Source organism: Lontra canadensis, unplaced genomic scaffold (genome assembly GCF_010015895.1).
Source record: "Lontra canadensis isolate GAN:19392208 unplaced genomic scaffold, GSC_riverotter_1.0 scaffold172, whole genome shotgun sequence".
Classification (NCBI taxonomy): domain Eukaryota; kingdom Metazoa; phylum Chordata; class Mammalia; order Carnivora; family Mustelidae; genus Lontra; species Lontra canadensis.
In genome coordinates this window covers 1,017,403-1,039,872 of record NW_022631166.1, presented here as the reverse complement: position 1 = coordinate 1,039,872, position 22,470 = coordinate 1,017,403, and the positions used below count along the sequence as shown (strand labels likewise).

At 37.9% G+C, this 22,470-nt stretch overlaps 1 protein-coding gene across 4 annotated transcripts in view; it reads left to right on the top strand.

Annotated features, from left to right (window-relative positions):
• Nucleotides 1-22,470, top strand: part of IL1RAPL2 (interleukin 1 receptor accessory protein like 2) — a 1,238,422-nt gene that overhangs the window by 663,251 nt on the left and 552,701 nt on the right. For all 4 annotated transcript variants that reach the window (XM_032846194.1, XM_032846191.1, XM_032846192.1 and 1 more), the window contains one exon: nucleotides 14,756-14,942. In XM_032846194.1, coding sequence (XP_032702085.1) covers nucleotides 14,772-14,942 — 171 coding nt within the window. In that variant the 5' untranslated portion in view covers nucleotides 14,756-14,771. The remainder of the gene's footprint in view (nucleotides 1-14,755; nucleotides 14,943-22,470) is intronic.

The following is a 22,470-nucleotide window of genomic DNA, read 5'->3' as shown; positions in this document are numbered from 1 at the left end:
ACGTTGCTGAATTGCTGTATGAGTTCTAGTAGTTTGGGGGTGGAGTCTTTTGGGTTTTCCATATAAAGAATCATGTCATCTGAGAAGAGAGAGCGTTTGACTTCTTCACTGCCAATTTGGATACCTTTTATTTCTCTTTGTTGTCTGATTGCTGTTGCTAGGACTTCTAATACTATGTTGAACAAGAGTGGTGAGAGTGGGCATCCTTGTCGTGTTCCTGATCTCAACAGGAAGGCTGTGAGCTTTTTCCCATTGAGGATGATATTTGCTGTGGGTCTTTCATAGATAGATTTTATGAAGTTCAGGAATGTTCCCTCTGTCCCTATACTTTGAAGCGTTTTAATCAGTAACAGATGCTGGATTTTGTCAAATGCTTTTTCTGCATCCATTGAGAGGACCATGTGGTTCTTCTCTCTTCTCTTATTGATTTGTTCTATCACATTGATTGATTTGTGAATGTTGAACCATCCTTGTAATCCAGGGATGAATCCCACCTTGTCATGGTGGATAATCTTTTTAATGTGCTGTTGGATCCTCTTTGCTAGGATCTTGTTGAAAATCTCGGCATCCATGTTCATCAGTGATATTGGTCTGAAATTCTCCTTTTTGGTGTGGTCTTTGCCTGGTTTGGGGATCAGGGTAATGCTGGCTTCATAAAACAAGTCTGGAAGCTTTACTTCTGCTTCAATTTTTTGAAACAGCTTCAGGAAAATAGGTGTTATTTCTTCTTTGAAAGTTTGGTAGAATTCTCCAGGGAATCCATCAGGTCCTGGGCTCTTGTTTTTTGGGAGATTTTTGATCACTGCTTCAATCTCGTTACTAGATATCAGTCTATTCAGGTTGTCAATTTCTTCCTGGTTCAATTTTGGGAGTTTATAGTTTTCCAGGAATGCAACCATTTCCTCTAGGTTGCTTAATTTATTAGCACATAACTCTTGATAATAACTTCTGATGATTGTTTCTACTTCCTTGGTGTTAGTTGTGATCTCTCCCTTTTCATTCATAATTTTATTAATTTGAGCTTTCTCTCTTGGATTAGTGTGGCCAATGGTTTATCAATCTTGTTGATTCTTTCAAAAAACCAGCTTCTAGTTTCATTGATACATTCCATTGTATCTCTAGTTTCTACCTCATTGATCTCTGCTCTAATCTTGATTATTTCCCTTCTTATGTGTGGAGTTGGTTTAATTTGTTGTTGATTTTCCAGTTCTTTAAGGTGTAGAGACAGTTGGTGTATTCTGGATTTTACAAATTTTTTTTTGATGGAGGCTTGGTTGGCTATGTATTTCCCCCTTAGGACCGCCTTTGGTGTATCCCATAGGTTTTGGACCAAAGGATCTTCATTCTCATTGGTTTCTATGAATTGTTTAAGTTCTTCTTTGATCTCCTGGTTGATCCAAGCATTCTTAAGCAAGATGGTCTTTAGCTTCCAGGTGTTTGAGTTCCTTCCAAACTTTTCCTTGTGATTGAGCTCCAGTTTCAAAGCATTGTGATCTGAGAATATGCAGGGAATAATCTCAGTCTTTTGGTATCAGTTGAGTCCTGATTTGTGACCCAGTATGTGGTCTATTCTGGAGAAGGTTCCATGTGCACTTGAGAAGAATGAGTATTCTGTTGTTTTAGGGTGGAATGTTCTGTATATATCTATGAGGTCCATCTGGTCCAATGTGTCATTCAATGCTCTTGTTTCTTTATTGATTTTCTGCTTGGATGATCTGTCTGTTACTGGGAGAGGCATGTTAAGATCTCCTACTATTAATGTATTCATATCAATATGACTCTTTATCTTGATTAACAGTTTTCTTATGTAATTGGCTGCTCCCATATTGGGGGCATAGATATTTAAAATTGTTAGATCATCTTGGTGGATAGTCCCTTTAAGAACTATGTAGTGTCCTTTTGTATCTCTGACTACAGTCTTTAGTTTAAAATCTAATTCATCTGATATCGCTACACTGGCCTTCTTTTGAGGCCTATTGGCATGAAAGATGCTTCTCCATCCCTTCGCTTTCAGTCTGAGTGTATCCTTAGGTTCAAAGTGGGTCTCTTGTAGACAACAAAGACAACATAAAACTCGTTTTATCCAGTCAGTAACCCTGTGTCATTTTATGGGTGCATTTAGGCCATTCACATTGAGAGTGATTATTGATAGATACGTTTTTATTGATATCGTGTTACCTTTGAAATCTTTATTTCTGTAGATTGTCTCTATATTTCTGTTCAATGATATTCTTAGGATTTTTCCTCTTTATAGAACCCCCCTTAATATTTCCTGCAGTGTCGGCTTGGTGGTCGCATAGTCTTTTAAGCCTTGCCGGTCTTGGAAACTCTTTATCTCTCCATCCATTTTGAATGTCAGTCTTGCTGGATAAAGTATTCTTGGCTGCATGTTCTTCTCATTTAGTGCCCTGAATATATCTTGCCAGCCCTTTCTGCCTTGCCAGGTCTCTGTGGACGGGTCTGACGTTATTCTGATTGGCTTTCCTCTGTACGTAAGGAGCTTGTTTGTCCTAGCTGCCTTCAAGAGGGCCTGCCTACAATTATAATTCCTCATTCTTACTATTAGGTGTCTCGAGGACTTTCGAGAATCTATAATCTTGGGGGGAGACCGTTCTACCTCTAGTACATGAACGCTGGTTCCATTCCTCTGCCCATTTCTTGATTGGATTATTTGTCTTTGGGTGTTGAGTTTGCTAAGTTCTTTATAGATTTTGGACACTAGCCCTTTATCTGATATGTCATTTGCAAATATTTTCTCCCATTCTGTCAGTTGTCTTTTGGTTTTGTTAACTGTTTCCTTTGCTGTGCAAAAGCTTTTGATCTTGATGAAGCCTCAATAGTTCATTTGTGCCCTTGCTTCCCTTGCCTTTGGCGATGTTCCTAGGAAGAAGTTGCTGTGGCTGAGGTCGAAGAGGTTGCTGCCTGTGTTCTCCTCAAGGATTTTGATGGATTCCTTTCTCACATTGAGGTCCTTCATCCATTTTGAGTCTATTTTCATGTGTGGTGCAAGGAAATGGTCCAGTTTCATTTTTCTGCATGTGGCTCTCCAATTTTCCCAACACCATTTGTTGAAGAGACTGCCTTTATTCCATTGGGCATTCTTTCCTGCTTTGTTGAAGATTAGTTGACCATAGAGTTGAGGGTCTATTTCTGGGCTTTCTATTCTGTTCCATTGATCTATGTGTCTGTTTTTGTGCCAGTACCATGCTGTCTTGATGATGACAGCTTTGTAATAGAGCTTGAAGTCCGGAATTGTGATGCCACCAACTTTGGTTTTTTTTTTTTCAACATTCTTCTGGCTATTTGGGGTCTTTTCTGGTTTGATATAAATTTTAGGATTATTTGTTCCATTTCTTTGAAAAAAATGGATGGGATTTTGATAGGGATTGCATTAAATGTGTAGATTGTTAAGCAAGTAGTTTTTAGAATATATAAAATTTCCACTATAACCTGGTTCATTGGCTGCTCTCTTTTTAAACAACAAAAACCAAAACATCTTTTTAAAAAAATTATTTTAGGGGCCCCTGGGTGTCTCAGTGGGTTAAAGCCTCTGCCTTTGGCTCAGGTCATGATCTCAGGGTCCTGGGATTGAGCCCCGCATCGGGCTCTCTGCTCAGCCCGGTGCCTGCTTCCTCCTTTCTCTCTGCCTGCCTTTCTGCCTACTTGTTTGTCAAATAAAGAAATAAAATCTTTAAAAAAAAGAATTATTTTATTTTTTCAGTGTTCTAAGATTCATTGTTTATGCACCACATGCAGTGCTCCATGCAATATATGCCTCCTTAATACCACCACCAGGCTAACGTCACCCCCACTCCCATCCCCTCCAAAACCCTCAGTTTGTTTCTCAGAGTCCACAGTCTTTCATGTTCATCTCCCCCTCCGATTTCCTCCAATTCACTTTTCCTTTCCTTCTCCTAATGTCCCCCATATTATTCCTTATGCTCCACAAAAAAACAAAACATCTTGATTTAAATTACAGTTTGGCTTGAGAGTCAGTAGATGGTGTATTAATAGTGGTGATGATGTTAAAAAGGGTTAATTTTTATTGAGCACTTTCCATGAACTAGGTACTATGCTAAGCATCTTAAATGAACTGTCTCATTGTTGGAAGACAATTCTTCATGGATCTCTTGCACTTCTGTATGTTTTATGACAGAGGCATTCACTATCCCTTTTCCCAGATTACCTTTTCAAGGATGTATATATAGAGAATAGTCGCAAAAGATAGAAAATAGTGTCTTTCACCAGAGAAAAGGAAAGGTTTGCTTATAGCCTTGGTAAATATAGCTAGTGGCTCCCTTTGGAGCCAAGGGCAGGCATGCTTATGACCCATTATAAAAGGTTTGTATTTTCTAAACTTGGCATTCTTATCCTTTAACACAATCCACGGCTTGTGTAGGTGTCATTTGGCCCTCTTTGTATTGTCCTATAGGGATTGTTAGGGAAGAATCACAAATGCTGACACTTTGGCTACTTTCACTGTTTTGAATAATTAACTGTCTGTTTCTGACCCAGTAGTCTCTTGTCTTCTACCAATACCCATGAAACAGGCAGCCTGAATTATTAGCTTGCAAGTATGGTAAAATCACAGATCTTCACAGGTGTTAGCACTTTTGTAATATAATAACCTTTAATGGATAACTTTTCTTTAATTTTCATTTTACATATACAAAAAAGAAGCCCAGTGATCTGTCCAGAGTTTTGTAGTTAGGATATATGAGAGCTGGGATTTGAACCCAAAACTCTCTTCCTTCAGAGGCCACATTCTCAAGCAGTGAGCTACTCAAATCCAGTTCAATTCAAGTCTGTGAGTTGACCTTTTCTCTGAATGCATCATGAACCAGAAAGAAATTTTGTTTGAATAATCCTGGTTTGGAGATAATCAGTGTCATGATGAAGGCTGAATGTTCATGTCAGCAGGTGAGAATAGTTAAAAAATATTCTGTTTATACCTCTAATAAATCCTTGATTGTTTATTATCAGGTTTCTGCCTAATGGAAAAAATGCATAAAATCAAATCTAGTATATTGACATTCTTATAGACTAGAGATACCATTTTCGAATGGTGACACTTTTTGTCAAAAAAAAAAACTAAAAAAACTAAAAAAATACCCCCAAATAGTCACAGCTCTAGATAAGATTAAACTACACTAAAAAGGATAAAAATAAGTTTTTCAAAAGATCCTGTGTTTCCCCAACTTAGCACATATATTTTTGCTGTTGTTTTTTGTTTTGGGGGGGCTCCCCATTGGGACAAGTCCCTTTTTAAAAAATTTTAATTCTAAGATAGTTAACATACAGTGTTACATTATTTTCAGGTGTATAATACAGTGATTCAACAATTCTGTTACTCAGTGCTCATCAAGATAAGTGTACTCTTAATCTCTTTCACCTATTTCACCAATCCTCCCACTCACCTTCCCTCTGGTGACCATTTGTTCTCTATAGTTAAGGGTCTGTTTTTTTGGTTTGTCTCTTTTTTTCCTTTTGTTCATTTATTTAGTTTCTATTTTTATTGCAGCATTATTTACATAACATGGATATTTTTATGATTGTATTAAGTTTATATCTGTTTTATCATATGTATATAAGCAACATGGCACATAGCAGATGTTCAATGAATGTCATTTGAATGTATCTGAAAGGTTGCAGCTCTTCATAAAATGGTAATATTAAGACATTGATCAGAACTTTGCCTGTCCTACTCTTTTTTTTAAAGATTTTATTTACTTATTTGCCAGACAGAGATCACAGGTAAGCAGAGAGGCAGGCAGAGAGAGAGAGAGAGGAAGAAGCAGGCTCCCTGCTGAGCAGAGAGCCTGATGAGGGGCTCGATCCCAGGACCCTGGGATCATGACCTGAGTCGAAGGCAGAGGCTTTAATCCACTGAGCCACCCAGGTGCCCCTGTCCTACTCTTTTTTTAAGGCTTTTTTTTTTAAAGAGATGTTTCAGATTCACAGTAAAATTGAGAGGAGGGTACAGAAATTTCCCATATACCTCCTGCCCCCACATATACATACCCTATTATCTGCATCCACTGCCAGAGTGAACACTTGTTACAATTGATTAACCTGCATTGACACATCATTATCACCTAAAGTCCATAGTTTTCATTGTGGTTCACTCTTGTTGTACATGCTATGAATTTGGATACATGTATAATGACATGTATGATACAGAGTATTTCACTGCCCTTAAAGTCCTCTGTGTTCCACCTATTCATCCCTCCTCCCAACTTTGGGCAACCACTGATCTTTTTAGTGTTTCCATAGTTTTGCCTTTTCCAAAAGTTGGAATCCTACAGTATGTAGCTTTTTCAGATTGGCTTCTTTTACTTAGTAATATGCATTTAAGGTTTCTCCATATCTTTTCGTGGCTTGAGAGATCATTTCTTTATGGCACTTAATAATATTCCACTGTGTGGATATGCCACAGTTTATTTACACATTGATCTACTAAAAGATATCTTGGTTGCTTCCACATTTTGGCAATTATGAACAAAACTTCCATAAACATCTGTGGGTAGGCTTTTGTGTGGACATAATTTTTCTATTCCTTTGAACACCAATGGTAGATCATATGGTAAGGGTATATTTAGTTTTGTTAAAAAAAAAACAAAACCTGCCAAACTATATTCCAAGTGGCTGTACCTTTTTGCATTCCCATCAGCAATGAAAGAATTTTTATTGCCCCCCATACTCACTAGCATTTGGTGTTGTCAGTATTCTGGATTTTGGACATTCTAATAGGCGTACAGTTGTGGCTCATGTTTGTTTTCATTTGTATTTCCCTGGTGACATATGATATACATCTTTTCAAATGTTTATTTGCCATCTGTATATCTTATCTATTTGATGAGGTTTTTGTTAAGTTCTTTGATGTATTTAATTTTTTGTTTGTTTTCTTACTGTTGAGTTTTAAAAATTCTTTTTATATTTTGGATAATAGTCCTTGAGTAGATGTGTCTTCTGCTAATATTTTCTCCCAGTCTGTGCTTTGTTTCCTAATTCTGTTGGCATTGTCTATGGTAGAACAGAAGTTTTAAATTTTATTTGCTTTCAGTTACTTCTTTCATAAATCATGACTTTGATGTTATAATTAAAAAAAATCATTGCCATGTCCAAGGTCATTTAGGTTTTCTCAAAATTTTATAGTTTTGCATTTTACATTTGCATTGCATTTAGTTCTATGTTTTTACTAAATTGCATTAACATTTACATTTGCATTGCATTTAGTTCTATGTTTTTACTAAATTGCATTAACATTTACATTTGCATTGCATTTAGTTCTGTGATCCATTTTGAATTATTTTCATGATGGGTGTGAAAATCTGTATCTAGATTCCTTTTTTTGTTTTTAGATTTGGATATCCAGTTTTGCCAATGCCATTTGTCTATTTTTATTTTTTATTATTTTATTTTATTTTTTTTTAATATTTATTTATTTGCTTGAGAGAGAGAGAGAGAGAAGGAGAGGCAGGGGGAGAGAAAGAGAATCTCAAGAAGATTCCCCGCTGAGCATGAAGCCCTACATGTGACTCAGTCTCACAACACTGAGATCATGACCTAAGTTGAAACCAGGAGTCAGTTGCTTAATTGGTGAGCCACCCAGGTACTCCAGTACCATTCATTGAAAAGACATTCTTTGCTCCATTGTGTTGCCTTTGCTTCTCTCTCAAAGTTCAATTGACTATATTTATGGAGGTCTATTTGCAGGCTTGATATTATGTTCCATTGATGTGTTTGTCTGTTTTGTCTTAATTACTGTAGCTTTAAAGTAGGCATTGAAAAAAATAATAAAGTATGTGTTGAAGTCAGATAGCATCAGTCCTCCAACTTTGTTGTTCTCAGTTCAGAAGAACTTTGTTCTTCTCAGTTTTTTAGTCATCATCATGTAGATCTTATAGGTACTTTGTTAGGTATATACCTTACTTTGTTAGGTACATTCCTAAGGTATGATGTTTTTGGGGTTTCTAATGTTAGTAGTATCATGTTATTAATTTCAAATTAAAACCTTTTTCATTGCTGGCATATATGAGGGCAATTGGATTTTGTGTATTAACCTTATATCCTGGAACCATGTTATAATTGCTTATTAGTTTCAGGTTTTGTCAGCTCTTTCAGATTTTCTGCATAGATCATCTATCTGCATAGATCAATGATATATCCATGAAAAAAAGATACTTTTATATTTTCCTTCTGAATCAATCAGATATTTCTTTTTCATATTAATTGCATTAACCAGGAGTTTTGGTATGGTGTTAAATATGAATGGTGAGATGACACATCTTTGCCTTATTCTTAATTTTAGTGGGAAATCTTGTAGTTTCTTACCACTAAGTATGATGTTAGTTTTAGGTTTTTCATAAATACTCTTTATCAAGTTGAGGAATTTTCCCTCTATTCCTAGTTTGTTGATTTTATCATAAATTGATGTTAGATTTTATCAAATGCTTTCCCTACATCTACTGATAGAGTCATGTAATTTTTCTTTTTTAGCCTGTTAATATGATAAACTACATTAATTGATTTTTGAATTTTTGAACCAGCTTTCACAGCTGGGATAAATCCCATTTGGTTGTGGTATATAATTATTTTTATACATTACTGGATTTTATTTCCTAATATTTTGTTGAGGATTGTGCATTTATGTTCATGAAAGAGGTTCAGTGTGTAGTTTTCTTGTAATCTCTTTGGTTTTGATATTAAGGTAATGCTGACCTCATAGAATGAGTTAAGAAGTATTCCCTCTGCTTTTATCTTCTGAAGGAGATTGTAGAGAATTTGTATATTTTCATCCTTAAATATTTGGTAGAATTCACCAGTGAATCCATCTGGGCCTGGTGTTTTATATTTTAGAAGGTTATTAATTATTGATTCAATTTCTTCAATAGCTATAGGCCTTATTCATATTGTCTCTTTCTTCTTGTATGAATTTTGGTAGATTTTGCCTTTCAAGAAATTGGTCTATTTCATCTAGATTATCAAATTTGTAGGCATAGTGTTGTTTGTACTATTCCTTCATTATACTTTTGATATCATGGGAACTATAGTGACATCCTCTCTTTTCTTTCTGATATTAGTAATTTGTGTCTTCTCTCTTTTTCCCTTCTTGTTCCTTTAAATCATTAACATTGCAGTTTCTAGTTATATGTGCTTAATTTTGCACTCATCTGAAAGTCTCCTTTCCAACAAGGTCAAAGATATTTTTCAATACAAATTTCTTACTTTTGTAATAAGTTTGGAGGAATGGAATTCACCAAAGGGGCCTAAGATCTTCCTTGTTTATTTATTTTTTTTATTTTTCTAATTTTTAAAAATTTTAAATATTTTTAAAAATTTTATTTTTTTCACTAGTTGATTCAGCAGGTGAGTTGTTACACACTCCTTAGTGAATTCTGGCTTACATGGCCACCATCCAGATCTTGTTTGTTTATTGATTTGCTGCCTTTCCCTGAATTTGCAAATTATATCAGTTCATAGTTCTTGTGTTTCAAGAAGGACAATATCATGCAAGGGTGGTAGATTGATTAAATGATAGTGATGCACAGCAGTCAATTGACATTTCAAAAATGTCAAAAACAAATTTTGTTTTAATTTACTGATCATAGGTAGTTCTGGGATTTGCAAAGAAAGTCATTTGAAATGAGGATAACACAATTGAAGGAACCAATTAGAAAAGTTTCAAATATGTCCTGAGGCACTTTATCTGGGTTTCTGCTTTTATTTATTTATTTATTTATTTTCGAGAGAAAGGAGGAGGAGCAGAGGGAGAGAGATAAACAAACTCTGTGAGCATGGAGCCCAAGTCAGGGCTCAATCCGACCCTGAGATCATGACTTGAGCTGAAATCAAGTGGGACACTTTACCAACTGAGCCACCCAGGCACCCTGGCTTCTGCTTTTAGATATGAAAAAAGTTCCCTAATTTATTTAATTTCATTTTAATCAGTCAGCACTGGTGATATAAAAAATTTACATATGGGGCACCTGGGTGGCTCAGTGGGTTAAAGCCTCTGCATTCGGCTCAGGTCATGATCCCAGGGTCCTGGGATCAAGCCCTGAATCAGGCTCTCTGCTGGGCAGGGAGCCTGCTTCCTTTCCTCTCTCTCTCTGTCTGCCTCTCTGCCTACTTGTGATTTCTCTCTCTGTCAAATAAATAAATAAAATCTTTAAAAATATAAAAATAAATAAGAAATTTACATAAACTCAAATTCAGAAATAAAACTTAAGATGTTGTAGTATAAGCATATTCTATAAATGGGAGTTAGAAAAAGACCTCTGGATTCTTCATGTATGTTTTGAATCCTGGATCTTACTTTTCCTGTCAGGGAACCCAAGATTGATCAAAAAGTTCCCTTAGAAATACTGCTGGGAAAAAAGTATAAATTATGACCTAAAGTAATGAACATGAAAACTTTGGAATAGGAAGTGAGGTTTATTCATAAATTTGCAAATTATTTTGTGCTGTGCATATTAACATTATTCTTTAACTGTTATATTTACACATCTACATTTTTTTCCCTGTGAGCTTCCCCAAGTGTGTATGAATAACCACAACTTAGTTTGGTTGTTAACCCATATTAACATCAAGTTCTGAGAGTAGCCAGGGCTAGCAGCCAGGGGCTAACAGTTAACAGTGGTTCTAATCCACTAACCAGTTATATGGGTTTAACTGAATTATTTGTCCTCTCTGTGTCTACATTTTACTCCTCTGCAAAGTGTAGATGATACTTAATCTGCACAGTTTCCTGTTATTACTGGCAGAATTAAGTAAAATAAGAGATATTGAAGTACTTAAAAGATTAGAAATGCATACATTTGTAAGGGCCCTTCTGTAATACCACTGCATAGGCCCTTTGCTCATATTGAGCCTGAGTGTTCTCCTTGTCCTCCTCAGGATGTGAAGGGAGGTCAGAAAATAAGTAGAAGCCCCATTGTTGCACACTTGTCAGTCTGCTTCCTCAAACTGGCACAGCTCTAATTGTACCTAATGAAAGAAAAGTAACATTTCTAGGTCCCAGTTGCAGGAAACATTTTAAATAGAACTGGCCTGGGGCATTTTTCTAAATAAAATCTAAATAATGCAAGATTATTAGCGGGAACTGTGCCAGGGCTGGATTACACAGCTAATAAAAATGAACCTGAGTCTTAGACTGTCAGGCAGCCTTGGTCATACCAACCTCAGGTCAGTAAATTGATTGGATGGAGATGGTAGTGATGGAGACAGTAGGACTCATACCTGGCCTTTTCTTCAAGTTCCAGAGACCTTGGGTCATCATGAAGTACTCTATACTGGAGCTTGTTCATGGGTTAACAAGCAATTTGTCAACAGCCTTTCATATGCTGGAGACCAGAGCAAGAATGAATTCATGCAGAGACTGAACCTAAGGTTATTTGTGGATGAGAGTTAGAGAAAACTGAAACATTTTCTCCTTCAATCCATCAGCCATCCCCAGGTTGGGTTTCCTACCCTCATCCCCATCCCAAGATAATAAAGGTGCTTTTGGTGTGACCTGCATAGTTTATAATTTGGAGGGGTTGGGGAAGGAACACATAAGATCATCTCTTGTTTTTTATCCCTCGAAAATTTACCTAGAGGCCTGAGCTTTATTATAGAAGGCATTTGTCTAAGAAAGTCCCAGAAATTTTAGTGAAACTTTTGCTAACAATTTGACCTCCAAGTTTCAGGCCTTTGCCAAGTAGCTACTGCTCATTTAAACTGGAAGTTTCTCCCTGCCTTAGATATTTTCTTTTGATTCACCTTTTTGTGTCTATGTCAGTGTATCTTTTTGATCCTTTCAGACCTCCATGACCCTCTGGTACTAGCCCTATTGCCCAATTGACCTCTTTTAGACTCTTTCCTATAAAGTAGCACCCTTAATCCAGTGGCACATCTTCACCCATTGCTGCCAATGTATTGTTTTTATTATACTGGTTATTGATTGTAATTACTATACACATACAAATTATAATTATTATTTATTAGTAATATGTAACAACTAATCCTAATAGTAATAACAATTCTAACCACAATTTATCAAATACCTACTATGTCCCAGATGCTCTATTATAAGTTTTATATATATATTATTTTACTTAATAGTTACAACAGACTAGAGAGGTCAGTTATTATAATCATTCCAAATGAAAATGGTAAACATATTTTTGCTCATGGTTGCATAATGAAAGGAATTACTGTCTCCAACCTCCAATGGAATCACCATAAAGATTTTCTTATCCTCACTTGTCAGCTGAGGAAACGGAGACTGAAAGATGTTTCATTACTTGTTCAAGGACACAGAACTAGTTGAACCCAGTGGATCTTAGTTCAAAGCTGGTGCTTTGTTAAGAAACCACTGTATTATGTTGGTCCCTTACTTAGAGTATGTTTTCCCCCCAGGGCTAAATACATTTGGAATAGTAAGCTTCTTTCAGGGCACTGGACATTCTGTCTTCTTTTATTGTTGAGACTGCAAGTCAATGGCTTTCTTTCCTTGATGGCACACCATAATAATGGGAAGGTATTTAACAAGTAATTCTCTTTCATTTGTAGGGATGAATACCATAGAGCAGATATGATGAGTCTGTAACATTAAGAACTGTTCAGAATACTTTGTAAACCCAAGAGGTAATTCTTTCTTCTGTGTTCAATACCTTTAAAAAAAACTGTGACTATCTATCTTCCCTCCATTTCCTATTCCTACCTTAGTCCTCCTTGTCTCTTACTTATAACTAGTATATTCTTTCTTTGTTAATATGCTGATGCATAAAACATGGCTAATCCTTATCTTTGTGGTACAAGCATACCTACAAAATTATCCTGAGTCATATTTAAACAAGGAATGTGACATTTGACCAGCCAAATACCTGAATCTGTAGAGTGAGGAAGGGAGGTTAGTATCATAAGGGGATTGATGCAAAAGTAAAACAGAGAGGACATGTCTGATCAATCAACATACTTTGATGCCCTCTCTTCTAATCAACTAGCATTTACTGAACATCTGCTGTTTATTCATTTAGATCTCAGGGATAGAATGATGAACAAAAGCAACAAATTCCATGTTTACATTTAACAAATAAACAAATGATAGAAGGTTGGAGAGAAGCGCAAGTGTAAAAGTCCATAGCTCAAAGTGGTATAGTATATATAAGGAACAGAGGGAATGCCATTGTGACTGTATCCAAAAGAAAAGGACAGTATTATGACAGGCCAGATTATGTAGGAGGACCTCAAAGGAAGCATGGAGACATACATGGAAATGTTTAGCACCAAAGTACTGAAGGTTGGGTCAAGAAGAACCAAAATGCACCAAAATTTACCTTCTTGCCTGAGACTATTTTTGTTTTGTTTTGTTTTGTTTTTCTTATTCTGGTGGTTTTTAGCTTCATGGCTTTTAGAGGGGCTGTCAGACATCTAACAAGAGAATTAAATGGTCTTATATTTGATCCCCAGTGGGCATATCCCTAGGATCTAGGAACCTACACTGAGGAAGAGACAAAAGCAATAGCTCACAATTTTCATTGTGTAATGGGGTTGCATCTGAACATTAGAATGGGAGTATTTTGATAGTATCCTACTCAGATGACACAGACATGGGCATAGTCAGAAGTACTTGCCAGTACTTAACGTCACTAGATATTTGACTGGTAGTCATTTTGATTGACTCCGTTTGTAAACCCAATAGGCAGTGACCGTCTGCACTTACATGTTTTGTGTATCTGGCATATTGTGGAATTTCAATGAATAAATAGTATGAATATTGACTATTATTGAGGTCATCTTGAATTATTGGCTGGCATGATAATCCCGCCTGTCAGGATTGCTATCCCTTGGCTATAAAAACACTTGGTTTTGAAGTGCCCTTGGCACTTGGTTTTTGTAATAGCAGGTATCCTTTGATGTTTAGAACAGATATCCTGAGACGTCCCACTAAGAGATTTATAGTTGACTTTCTTCTAAGTCTTACCAGGTGCTTCTGCTCTCTTCCTGATACTTTCCAGTTTTCTTTTGTGTGATTGATATGTTCTGCAGCCTAGTCAGTATAAGGAAAAATCATGGGGCATACATAAGGTAATGAAAGCAGGATTGAACTCCATAAATACCCTTACATCATGAGTTAGCCAATTAATGCTCAACTTCTAAAGTGGCCTTATGGTAAAATTCAGTGTTGAAATTCCTTTATAATGCTAATGTTGGTGGATACAATTAATCTAGACCAACATTATTCTACTAGGATTTGTTCTTTGTAGGAACCCAGAATTTGATCCCTGACATATCTCAGTAAACAATTTAAAAAGCTATTTAAGTTAACAAGTATCTTCTGTATGTTGATCTGGTTTGGGGTATGTATCTTGAAAAAGTAAATGTTGGGTTTGAAACCAATGGAATACCTTTGAAGGGACTGGCCATAGGGACAGGGCAGAAAAAATGATAGCTCTAATTACAGACTTTCTCATAAGTTTTCACTATCAGATATTTAGTGTGACAGTGTGGGAAAGAAGTCAAGTGTCTTACAGTTTAGAAGATGGGTACAGCTGTTCTATGTTGCTACTTGATGGTAAGAGGTGTCCTTATTAGCATTTTGTTTTATATCTTCCTGTTAGTTGAAATGGAAAATTGTTCTGTGTTGTTTTGATGTTGTTTCTGATTTCTAGGCAAAGTCCTATATGGAAAGGTAAACATCTTGAAATATATAGCATATAAAGTTTTAAAGACCCAGTAAAGCTGTTTTGCTATTTCTCTGTTCCTACAGAAACTCGACGTATTGCATGAAGGTGTCAATGTCCTTGACTGTTGCAGAGAATGAATCAGGCCTGTGCTACAATAGCAGGATACGCTATTTAGAAAAATCTGAAGTCACTAAAAGAAAGGAGATCTCCTGCCCAGACATGGATGACTTTAAAAAATCCAATCAGGAGCCTGATGTTGTGTGGTACAAGGTAACTCAACGTGGTGTCAATTGCTTTCTTTTTTTTTTTTTTTTTAACCTTAAGTCAATAGCTGGCTTGGGGATAGAAAAAGAGAGATATTTTATTTCTAGTTTTTGGTATCAGATATTTCATTGAGAAAAATGAACAGACCCACACTCAGAGGTATGACTTCTATATAGTATTCATTTTTTTTAAAGATTTTATTTATTTATTTGACAGACAGAGATCACACGTAGGCATAGAGGCAGGCAGAGAGAGAGGAGGAAGCAGGCTCCCTGCCGAGCAGAGAGCCCAATGCGGGGCTCGATCCCAGGACCCTGGGATCATGACCTGAGCTGAAGGCAGAGGCTTTAACCCACTGAGCCACCCAGGTGCCCCTAGTATTCATTTTTTAAAAAAAGATTTTATTTATTTATTTGACAGAGAGAGATCACAAATAGAGAGGCAGGCAGAGAGAGAGGAGGAAGCAGGCTCCCTGCTGAGCAGAGAGCCCGATGCAGGGCCGATCCCAGGACCCCGAGATCATGACCTGAGCTGAAGTCAGGGGCTTAACCCACTGAGCCACCCAGGCCACCCCATAGTACTCGTTTTAATGACTTCCATCAGCAGGTGTCACGTACAATCCCATCTTCTCCAACTGCTAAAAATAAGTAAAAACTCCCTCCACTCAAACTTATGAAAGCAAGTGAGAAGAAGAATAAAGATTTAAGTAACACATGAAAGAATGTATTTGAGGGACATAGAAATATTATTTATTGTTAGGAGCAAAGGCCCATTATTACAAGTACAAGTAATAGTCCCAATAAGGAAGGAAGCTATAAATTACCACTCCTAGGCCTACAAAGACAATGAGAAAGAGCAGTGTCACTGGAACCTGGCAAGAGTGGAGTGGACCTGACAAGAGCTGTGGCCTTAAAAGAACATATGAACTGTGGCAGATAAAGAGGGATTGAGCAGGATAAACACCCTAACCCCTCTTAGCTCCTGCCTTCTGATTTCCTCCTAGCACCTATGGAAAATTAAGCAAAAGTCAGAGGGCAAAATCAGGAGATAGAATCAATAGTCTTCAGATTCCCCAGGCATAGAATAGGTCAGACAGTGCAGAGGTTAGATCTATGGGAAGAAGTAGAGAAGTAACCACATAGCCTTCTAGCTGTGACATTCTGGTTGCTAGCCTGGGGTCCTGTGGTTCTATAAGACAACTGTGTACACTCTGCCAACTTTGAGCCATGGTAGTTGACACATGGTATTTGTATGTTACAGTCAGAGGTAACCAAGGGGATTTCTGCACAGGTGTTGTGTACATTGTTGGACTCAAACACACATAAAAGAAGGAACAGGTTGTTTCTATAGGATATGACAGATTCTTAGTTTCCAGGGAGGCCTAAACCCTAACTCTTACAGTTGTCATGTGTTTTTTATATTTGGACGCCTCTCCATCTTCATGCCTATGGGAACTTACCAGTGGACACCAAAAGCATGCTGTGACCTGGGACCTCAAGTCTCTATGTGAATTGTCCTTCCTTTTCTTTCTTGATAAAGATAATATTCTGACAGATAAAAAGGAACATATGATGATCATTATTCATTAATATAACTGTCTATAATTTAGTGGGGTCCTCCATGCCATTATCATCAGTCTTCTCAGTATTAAAGCACTCACTATATGCCATTCACTGTGCTATGCTTGGCCTCTATATTATCTCAGTTTAAGTCTCAATGCAAATCTTTGTGGGGATGTTATTATCCTCATATATAAAAAAAACATTAAGGCTCAGAGGGATGTAGAAAGTTGTACAAAGCTACTCAGCTAACAAGACCTGGTTCTGTGTTCAAGGCAGTGTTTGCTATTCCAGAGTCCATTTTTTTAATCACTACTCTTTCCTGCAGTGATCCTGGAGTTAAACCTAGTTTTGATCACAGGAAACACTGGTGCAGAAAAGCCTGTGAGAAGATAGAAAAATGTTTTATTTTAATTTTATATTTGAAAAAGGAAAATTGATCAGCTCCAGGGTTAGCAGCTACGAGTAAAATCTGGGTCATCAACTTTTCCTTTTTTATATATTCAACTATCTCATCTTATTTTTCTACTAAATTCTTTCTTCTTTCTTCATATCTCTAGACCTCATTATCATCGTTGTATAACAAAACAATTTCTTCCTTGGGAAATGCTAAGCACTGTTCTTAGAAATAGACCAAAAATGGTGAAGCAAATAGCTTTTCTAGCTCTGCTTGGACAATAACTTTTAAGATTTCTATAGCATTTTACAATTGAAAAATATTAATCACAATAATAACTAACATCGAGTGCTCCCTATATGCCAGACTGTTTTAATTGCCTTAGATAGATTAACTCAGTCTCTAGTAGAACTACTGTATTAGGTAGGTATTATTATTATCCCCATTTTCCAGAAGTGACTGGAGACTCAGATAAATTAAGTGACTTAACAAAAGTCACACAGCAGTTTATGACTTGCATTTTGGCTACTGGGCCCATTCTTTTAGTCATTGTACTATACTAATGGATCAAAAGAAAAAACTAAACCCCAAAGAGTTCCTAAAGCTCCCAAGTGTTTTCTTTTTTTTCTAAAATGCATTTCCATTCCTCATACTTTCTTTTTTTTTATTTTTAAAGATTTATTTATTTGACAGACAGAGATCACAAGTAGGCAGAGAGGCAGGCAGAGAGAGAGGGAGGAAGCAGTTTCCCTGCCGAGCAGAGAGCATGATGCGGGGCTCTATCCCAGGATCCTGAGATCATGACCTGAGCCAGATGCAGAGGCTTTAACCCACTGAGCCACCCAGGCACCCCTCCCAAGTGTTTTCTTAACTGCTTCTCACAGTTTCAAAGAATATCCTTGAAAAAAATGTATTGATGTAATGGGAAAATGTTTTTCTACTCAATAGTTTAATAATCTTCCCTGCTGGCTTTAAAGTCTCTGTGTGCCCTATCAGGCTAAGCATAAGTGATTTTGTTCCAGCTACCACAATGTAAAGACACTTGCCCAGACTTCATTCTGGTGTACATCTAAATTTAGAGGTGTACAATATATTATCTCCAGTGCTTTAACAGTAGAAAGTATGCATGCTGCATGATCAATTTCCAAGTGCTAGTGTACTTTTCTATAAAATGCAACATTTAATTTTTTACCTAAAGAAAGCTGAGTAAGTCAAGCCTGGTTGTCCATGGAATATAAGGGATGTGTGGAAGGGGGCTCTCTCTCTCCTCTATCTGAACTCCATCAATTAGCAAAAAGAGGTGAGGCTACTTATTGGTGACTGTTACCATCATCTTTTTACAGACAAGGAAACTGAATTAGTTTACAGAGGGACACTTGGCTAACACGCGGCTGATTAGAAGTTCAAATTCTGAACTTCTGACTTCTCATACAGGTTCTTTTTTTTAAGATCTTATTTATTTATTTGACAGAGAGAGGGAGATCACAAGTAGGCAGATCAGAAGGAGGCAGAGAGAGGGGGAAGCAGGCTCCCCGCTGAGCAGAGAGCCTGATGCGGGGCTCGATCCCAGGACCCTGAGATAAGGACCTGAGCTGAAGGCAGAGGCTTCAACCCACTGAGCGACCCAGGCGCCCCTGGATTTTTCAATTTTTTTGAGGGAGGCTTGGATGGCTATGTATTTCCCCCTTAGGACTGCCTTTGCTGTATCCCATAGGATTTGAACCGAAGTGTCTTCATTCTCATTGGTTTCCATGAATTGTTTAAGTTCTTCTTTGATCTCCTGGTTGATCCAAGCATTCTTAAGCAAGATGGTCTTTAGCTTCCAGGTGTTTGAGTTCCTTCCAAACTTTTCCTTGTGATTGAGCTCCAGTTTCAAAGCATTGTGATCTGAGAATATGCAGGGAATAATCTCAGTCTTTTGGTATCAGTTGAGTCCTGATTTGTGACCCAGTATGTGGTCTATTCTGGAGAAGGTTCCATGTGCACTTGAGAAGAATGAGTATTCTGTTGTTTTAGGGTGGAATGTTCTGTATATATCTATGAGGTCCATCTGGTCCAATGTGTCATTCAATGCTCTTGTTTCTTTATTGATTTTCTGCTTGGATGATCTGTCTATTACTGGGAGAGGCGTGTTAAGATCTCCTATTAATGTATTCATATCAATATGACTCTTTATCTTGATTAACAGTTTTCTTATGTAATTGGCTGCTCCCATATTGGGGGCATAGATATTTAAAATTGTTAGATCATCTTGGTGGATAGTCCCTTTAAGAACTATGTAGTGTCCTTTTGTATCTCTGACTACAGTCTTTAGTTTAAAATCTAATTCATCTGATATCGCTACACTGGCCTTCTTTTGAGGCCTATTGACATGAAAGATGCTTCTCTATCCCTTCGCTTTCAGTCTGAGTGTATCCTTAGGTTCAGAGTGGGTCTCTTGTAGACAACATATGGATGGGTCCTGTCGTTTTATCCAGTCTGCAACCCTGTGTCATTTTATGGGCGCATTTAGGCCATTCACATTGAGAGTGATTATTGATAGATACGTTTTTATTGATATCGTGTTACCTTTGAAATCTTTATTTCTGTAGATTGTCTCTATATTTCTGTTCAATGATATTCTTAGGATTTTTCCTCTTTATAGAACCCCCCCTTAATATTTCCTGCAGTGTCGGCTTGGTGGTCGCATAGTCTTTTAAGCCTTGCCGGTCTTGGAAACTCTTTATCTCTCCATCCATTTTGAATGTCAGTCTTGCTGGATAAAGTATTCTTGGCTGCATGTTCTTCTCATTTAGTGCCCTGAATATATCTTGCCAGCCCTTTCTGCCTTGCCAGGTCTCTGTGGACGGGTCTGACGTTATTCTGATTGGCTTTCCTCTGTACGTAAGGAGCTTGTTTGTCCTAGCTGCCTTCAAGAGGGCCCGCCTACAATTATAATTCCTCATTCTTACTATTAGGTGTCTCGAGGACTTTCGAGAATCTATAATCTTGGGGGGAGACCGTTCTGCCTCTAGTACATGAATGCTGGTTCCATTCACGAGATTGGCAAAAGTTTCATGGAGAACTTGTTCCACTATATCTTCTAGACTTCTTTCTTTCTCCTCCCCTTCAGGGATTCCAATAATTCTGACACTGGAACGTTTCATGGCATCATTTATTTCCCTGATTCTGTTTTCATGGCTTCTAAGCTGTTTGCTCCAGGCTTCCTCCTGATCCTTTCTCTCTGTTTGTCCTCCAGGTCACTAATTCTATCTTCTGTCTCAGTTAACCTAGCTTTTAGAGAATTTAGATTAGATTGGAACTCATTGAGAGCATTGTGAACAGCATCCCTGGTGGCTTTCAGTTCTGCCCTAACATTGTAAACATCATCCCTGGTGGCTTTCAGTTCTGCCCTAATCAATTCCGTTTTGTCATCCATGGCTTTCTTCAACCTAGCTATTGCCTGGATAATTGTTAGCCTGAATTCCCTTTCTGACATATTGTCTATGCTGATAGCCATTAGCTCTGTTGCAGAAGGCCCTTCCTCTGAAATTTTCTTCTGTTGGGCATTCCTCCTCCTAGTCAGTTTGGTGAGAGATGGCTGAATGGATGTAGTTGGATGTATTGACCGTGGTGCAGTCAAGGTGCACCATGGAACGCTTCTGTGCAATCAGGAGTCCCCACCCAAACAAAAGAAAAAAGAAAGAGAGAAAAAGAGAGAGAGACAGGAAAAAAATAGATGAAAGGGAAGGCTCAGCCTAAATGTACCCCAAGGTAAGATTTATGAAGTATACAAACAAAAACAGACAAACAAAAAGATTGATAAAAGTATATGACAAGAGAAATATATATATATATATATATATATATAGATAGATAGATACATACATACATACATATATAAAAGCAAAAAAAAAAAAAAAACCTCGTCAAAAAGAACCCCAAGTATACGATTTATATACTATCAGGACAAACACAAATACACAGAAACACTGGCAGAAGAAAAAGATGGGAGAGTGATTATAAATTCTGTGTGGGCGAGGAAGGTTATTTTGATTCTTCTTGGATGTATCTTGATATCTTTGTTAAAGGACTCAACTTTCCTAAGATAAAGGGCAATTAAAAATTGGTTTACCTATAGGGGTAGCATTGATTGGGGAAAGGGAATTACCTTGAAGTTTAACTCTATATGAATATTAAAAAATAAAAGTAAAATCCACTAAACTAAAATAAAATAAAATTTAAAAACAATTAAAAAATAGAAAAGCAAAGGAAAAACACGGGTATATGTATCAAAAAGTTCAGGTTAAAAGGTTATTATGGAATTTGATGTACTGGACATCTCACTGTGATGGTAAATAGGTTAAAAATTATCTATATATAAAAAAATGAACCAGAATAGTGGGAATGAATTAAAAATAAAAGTTGTATCTATGAAATAGTGATGGTTGTTCCCTTGTATTTTTCCCCCCCCAGTTGGCTTTCTGGGTAGGGGCCTGCCGCGTGGGTTTTCAGGCAGTGTTCCCTGAGTTAAGTCCTCCTGCCCCCTTCAGGGGGTGGGCTCTGAGGAAACCGGTTTTTCAGGCTTTTGTTCTCTGGAGGTTTTTATGTTTGTTTGTTCGTTTGTTTTCTCTTGCCTTGGCAGCTTTTGATGGTTTTTGGAGGTTTAGAGGAAAGCAAACTGCACCCAGACCTCCTTCTCAGAGAGAAGCCTCAGTCTGTTCCCCTCTGGGTGCTGCAGAGCACATAAGTTCCCCCTCGGCTGCTGGCAGAGCACTTTCCAAGTCGTGGTCCCTGGGGACACAGGAACTCCTGCTTGTACCCAAAACCACGACAGCGGCGGCTGTCTGGGTAGCTCCAGACTGCCAGAGAGGTTCCACGCAGCGATCGCACACTGAGATTTTCCTGCTGGCCCGGGCTGTGAGTACTCAAACTTTCCGGGTCTGAGAGCACCGGGCTGGCGCCTGCACACACCTCTCTCAGAGGAGGGTGTGGGGCGCAACTCAGGCTCTGATAGCACAGCATGGCGCACGTGTGGGGACTGCAAAAAGTCTATTCTGTGCTTCTGCTGGCTGGCGAGGCTCCCAGCCCCTCATCGGAGCCAGACCCCACGCACTCTCAGACGGCTCGCGGCTCAGGGACCAAGACCTGGTTTCTCCGCCTCACTCTCTCTGGCTCAGTGCCAGGGGTGGCTTTCCTGGGTCTGGGGACTTAAGCCCTTGTCCATAACTGCCCTGATTCCCACAACTTCCCCCCGCGATCCTTTGCTCTTTTTGAGTGCTTTCAACCAGACTCCAAGTTAATGCCGGTCCCCAGTCACAGGGCTCTCTTGTATTGGGGTATTACTTTCCAATGGGTCGCTTCTGGCGGCTCCCTCCCCTTTTTGTTTATCTTCTGATATCAGTCCTACGTTCCCACTCAGCTTTACCTGCCCACTGGCGTCTTCTGCCCCTATAGAGATCCAGACGTGTATAATTCTAATCTCAGGCTGATTTCATGGGTGATCGGAGTTCTTTGGTAGGTAATCAGCTCACTTTAGGGTACAGGTTAAAATGGTGCCTCCTCCTACTTCCCCGCCATCTCTCTCCTTTTCTTTTTG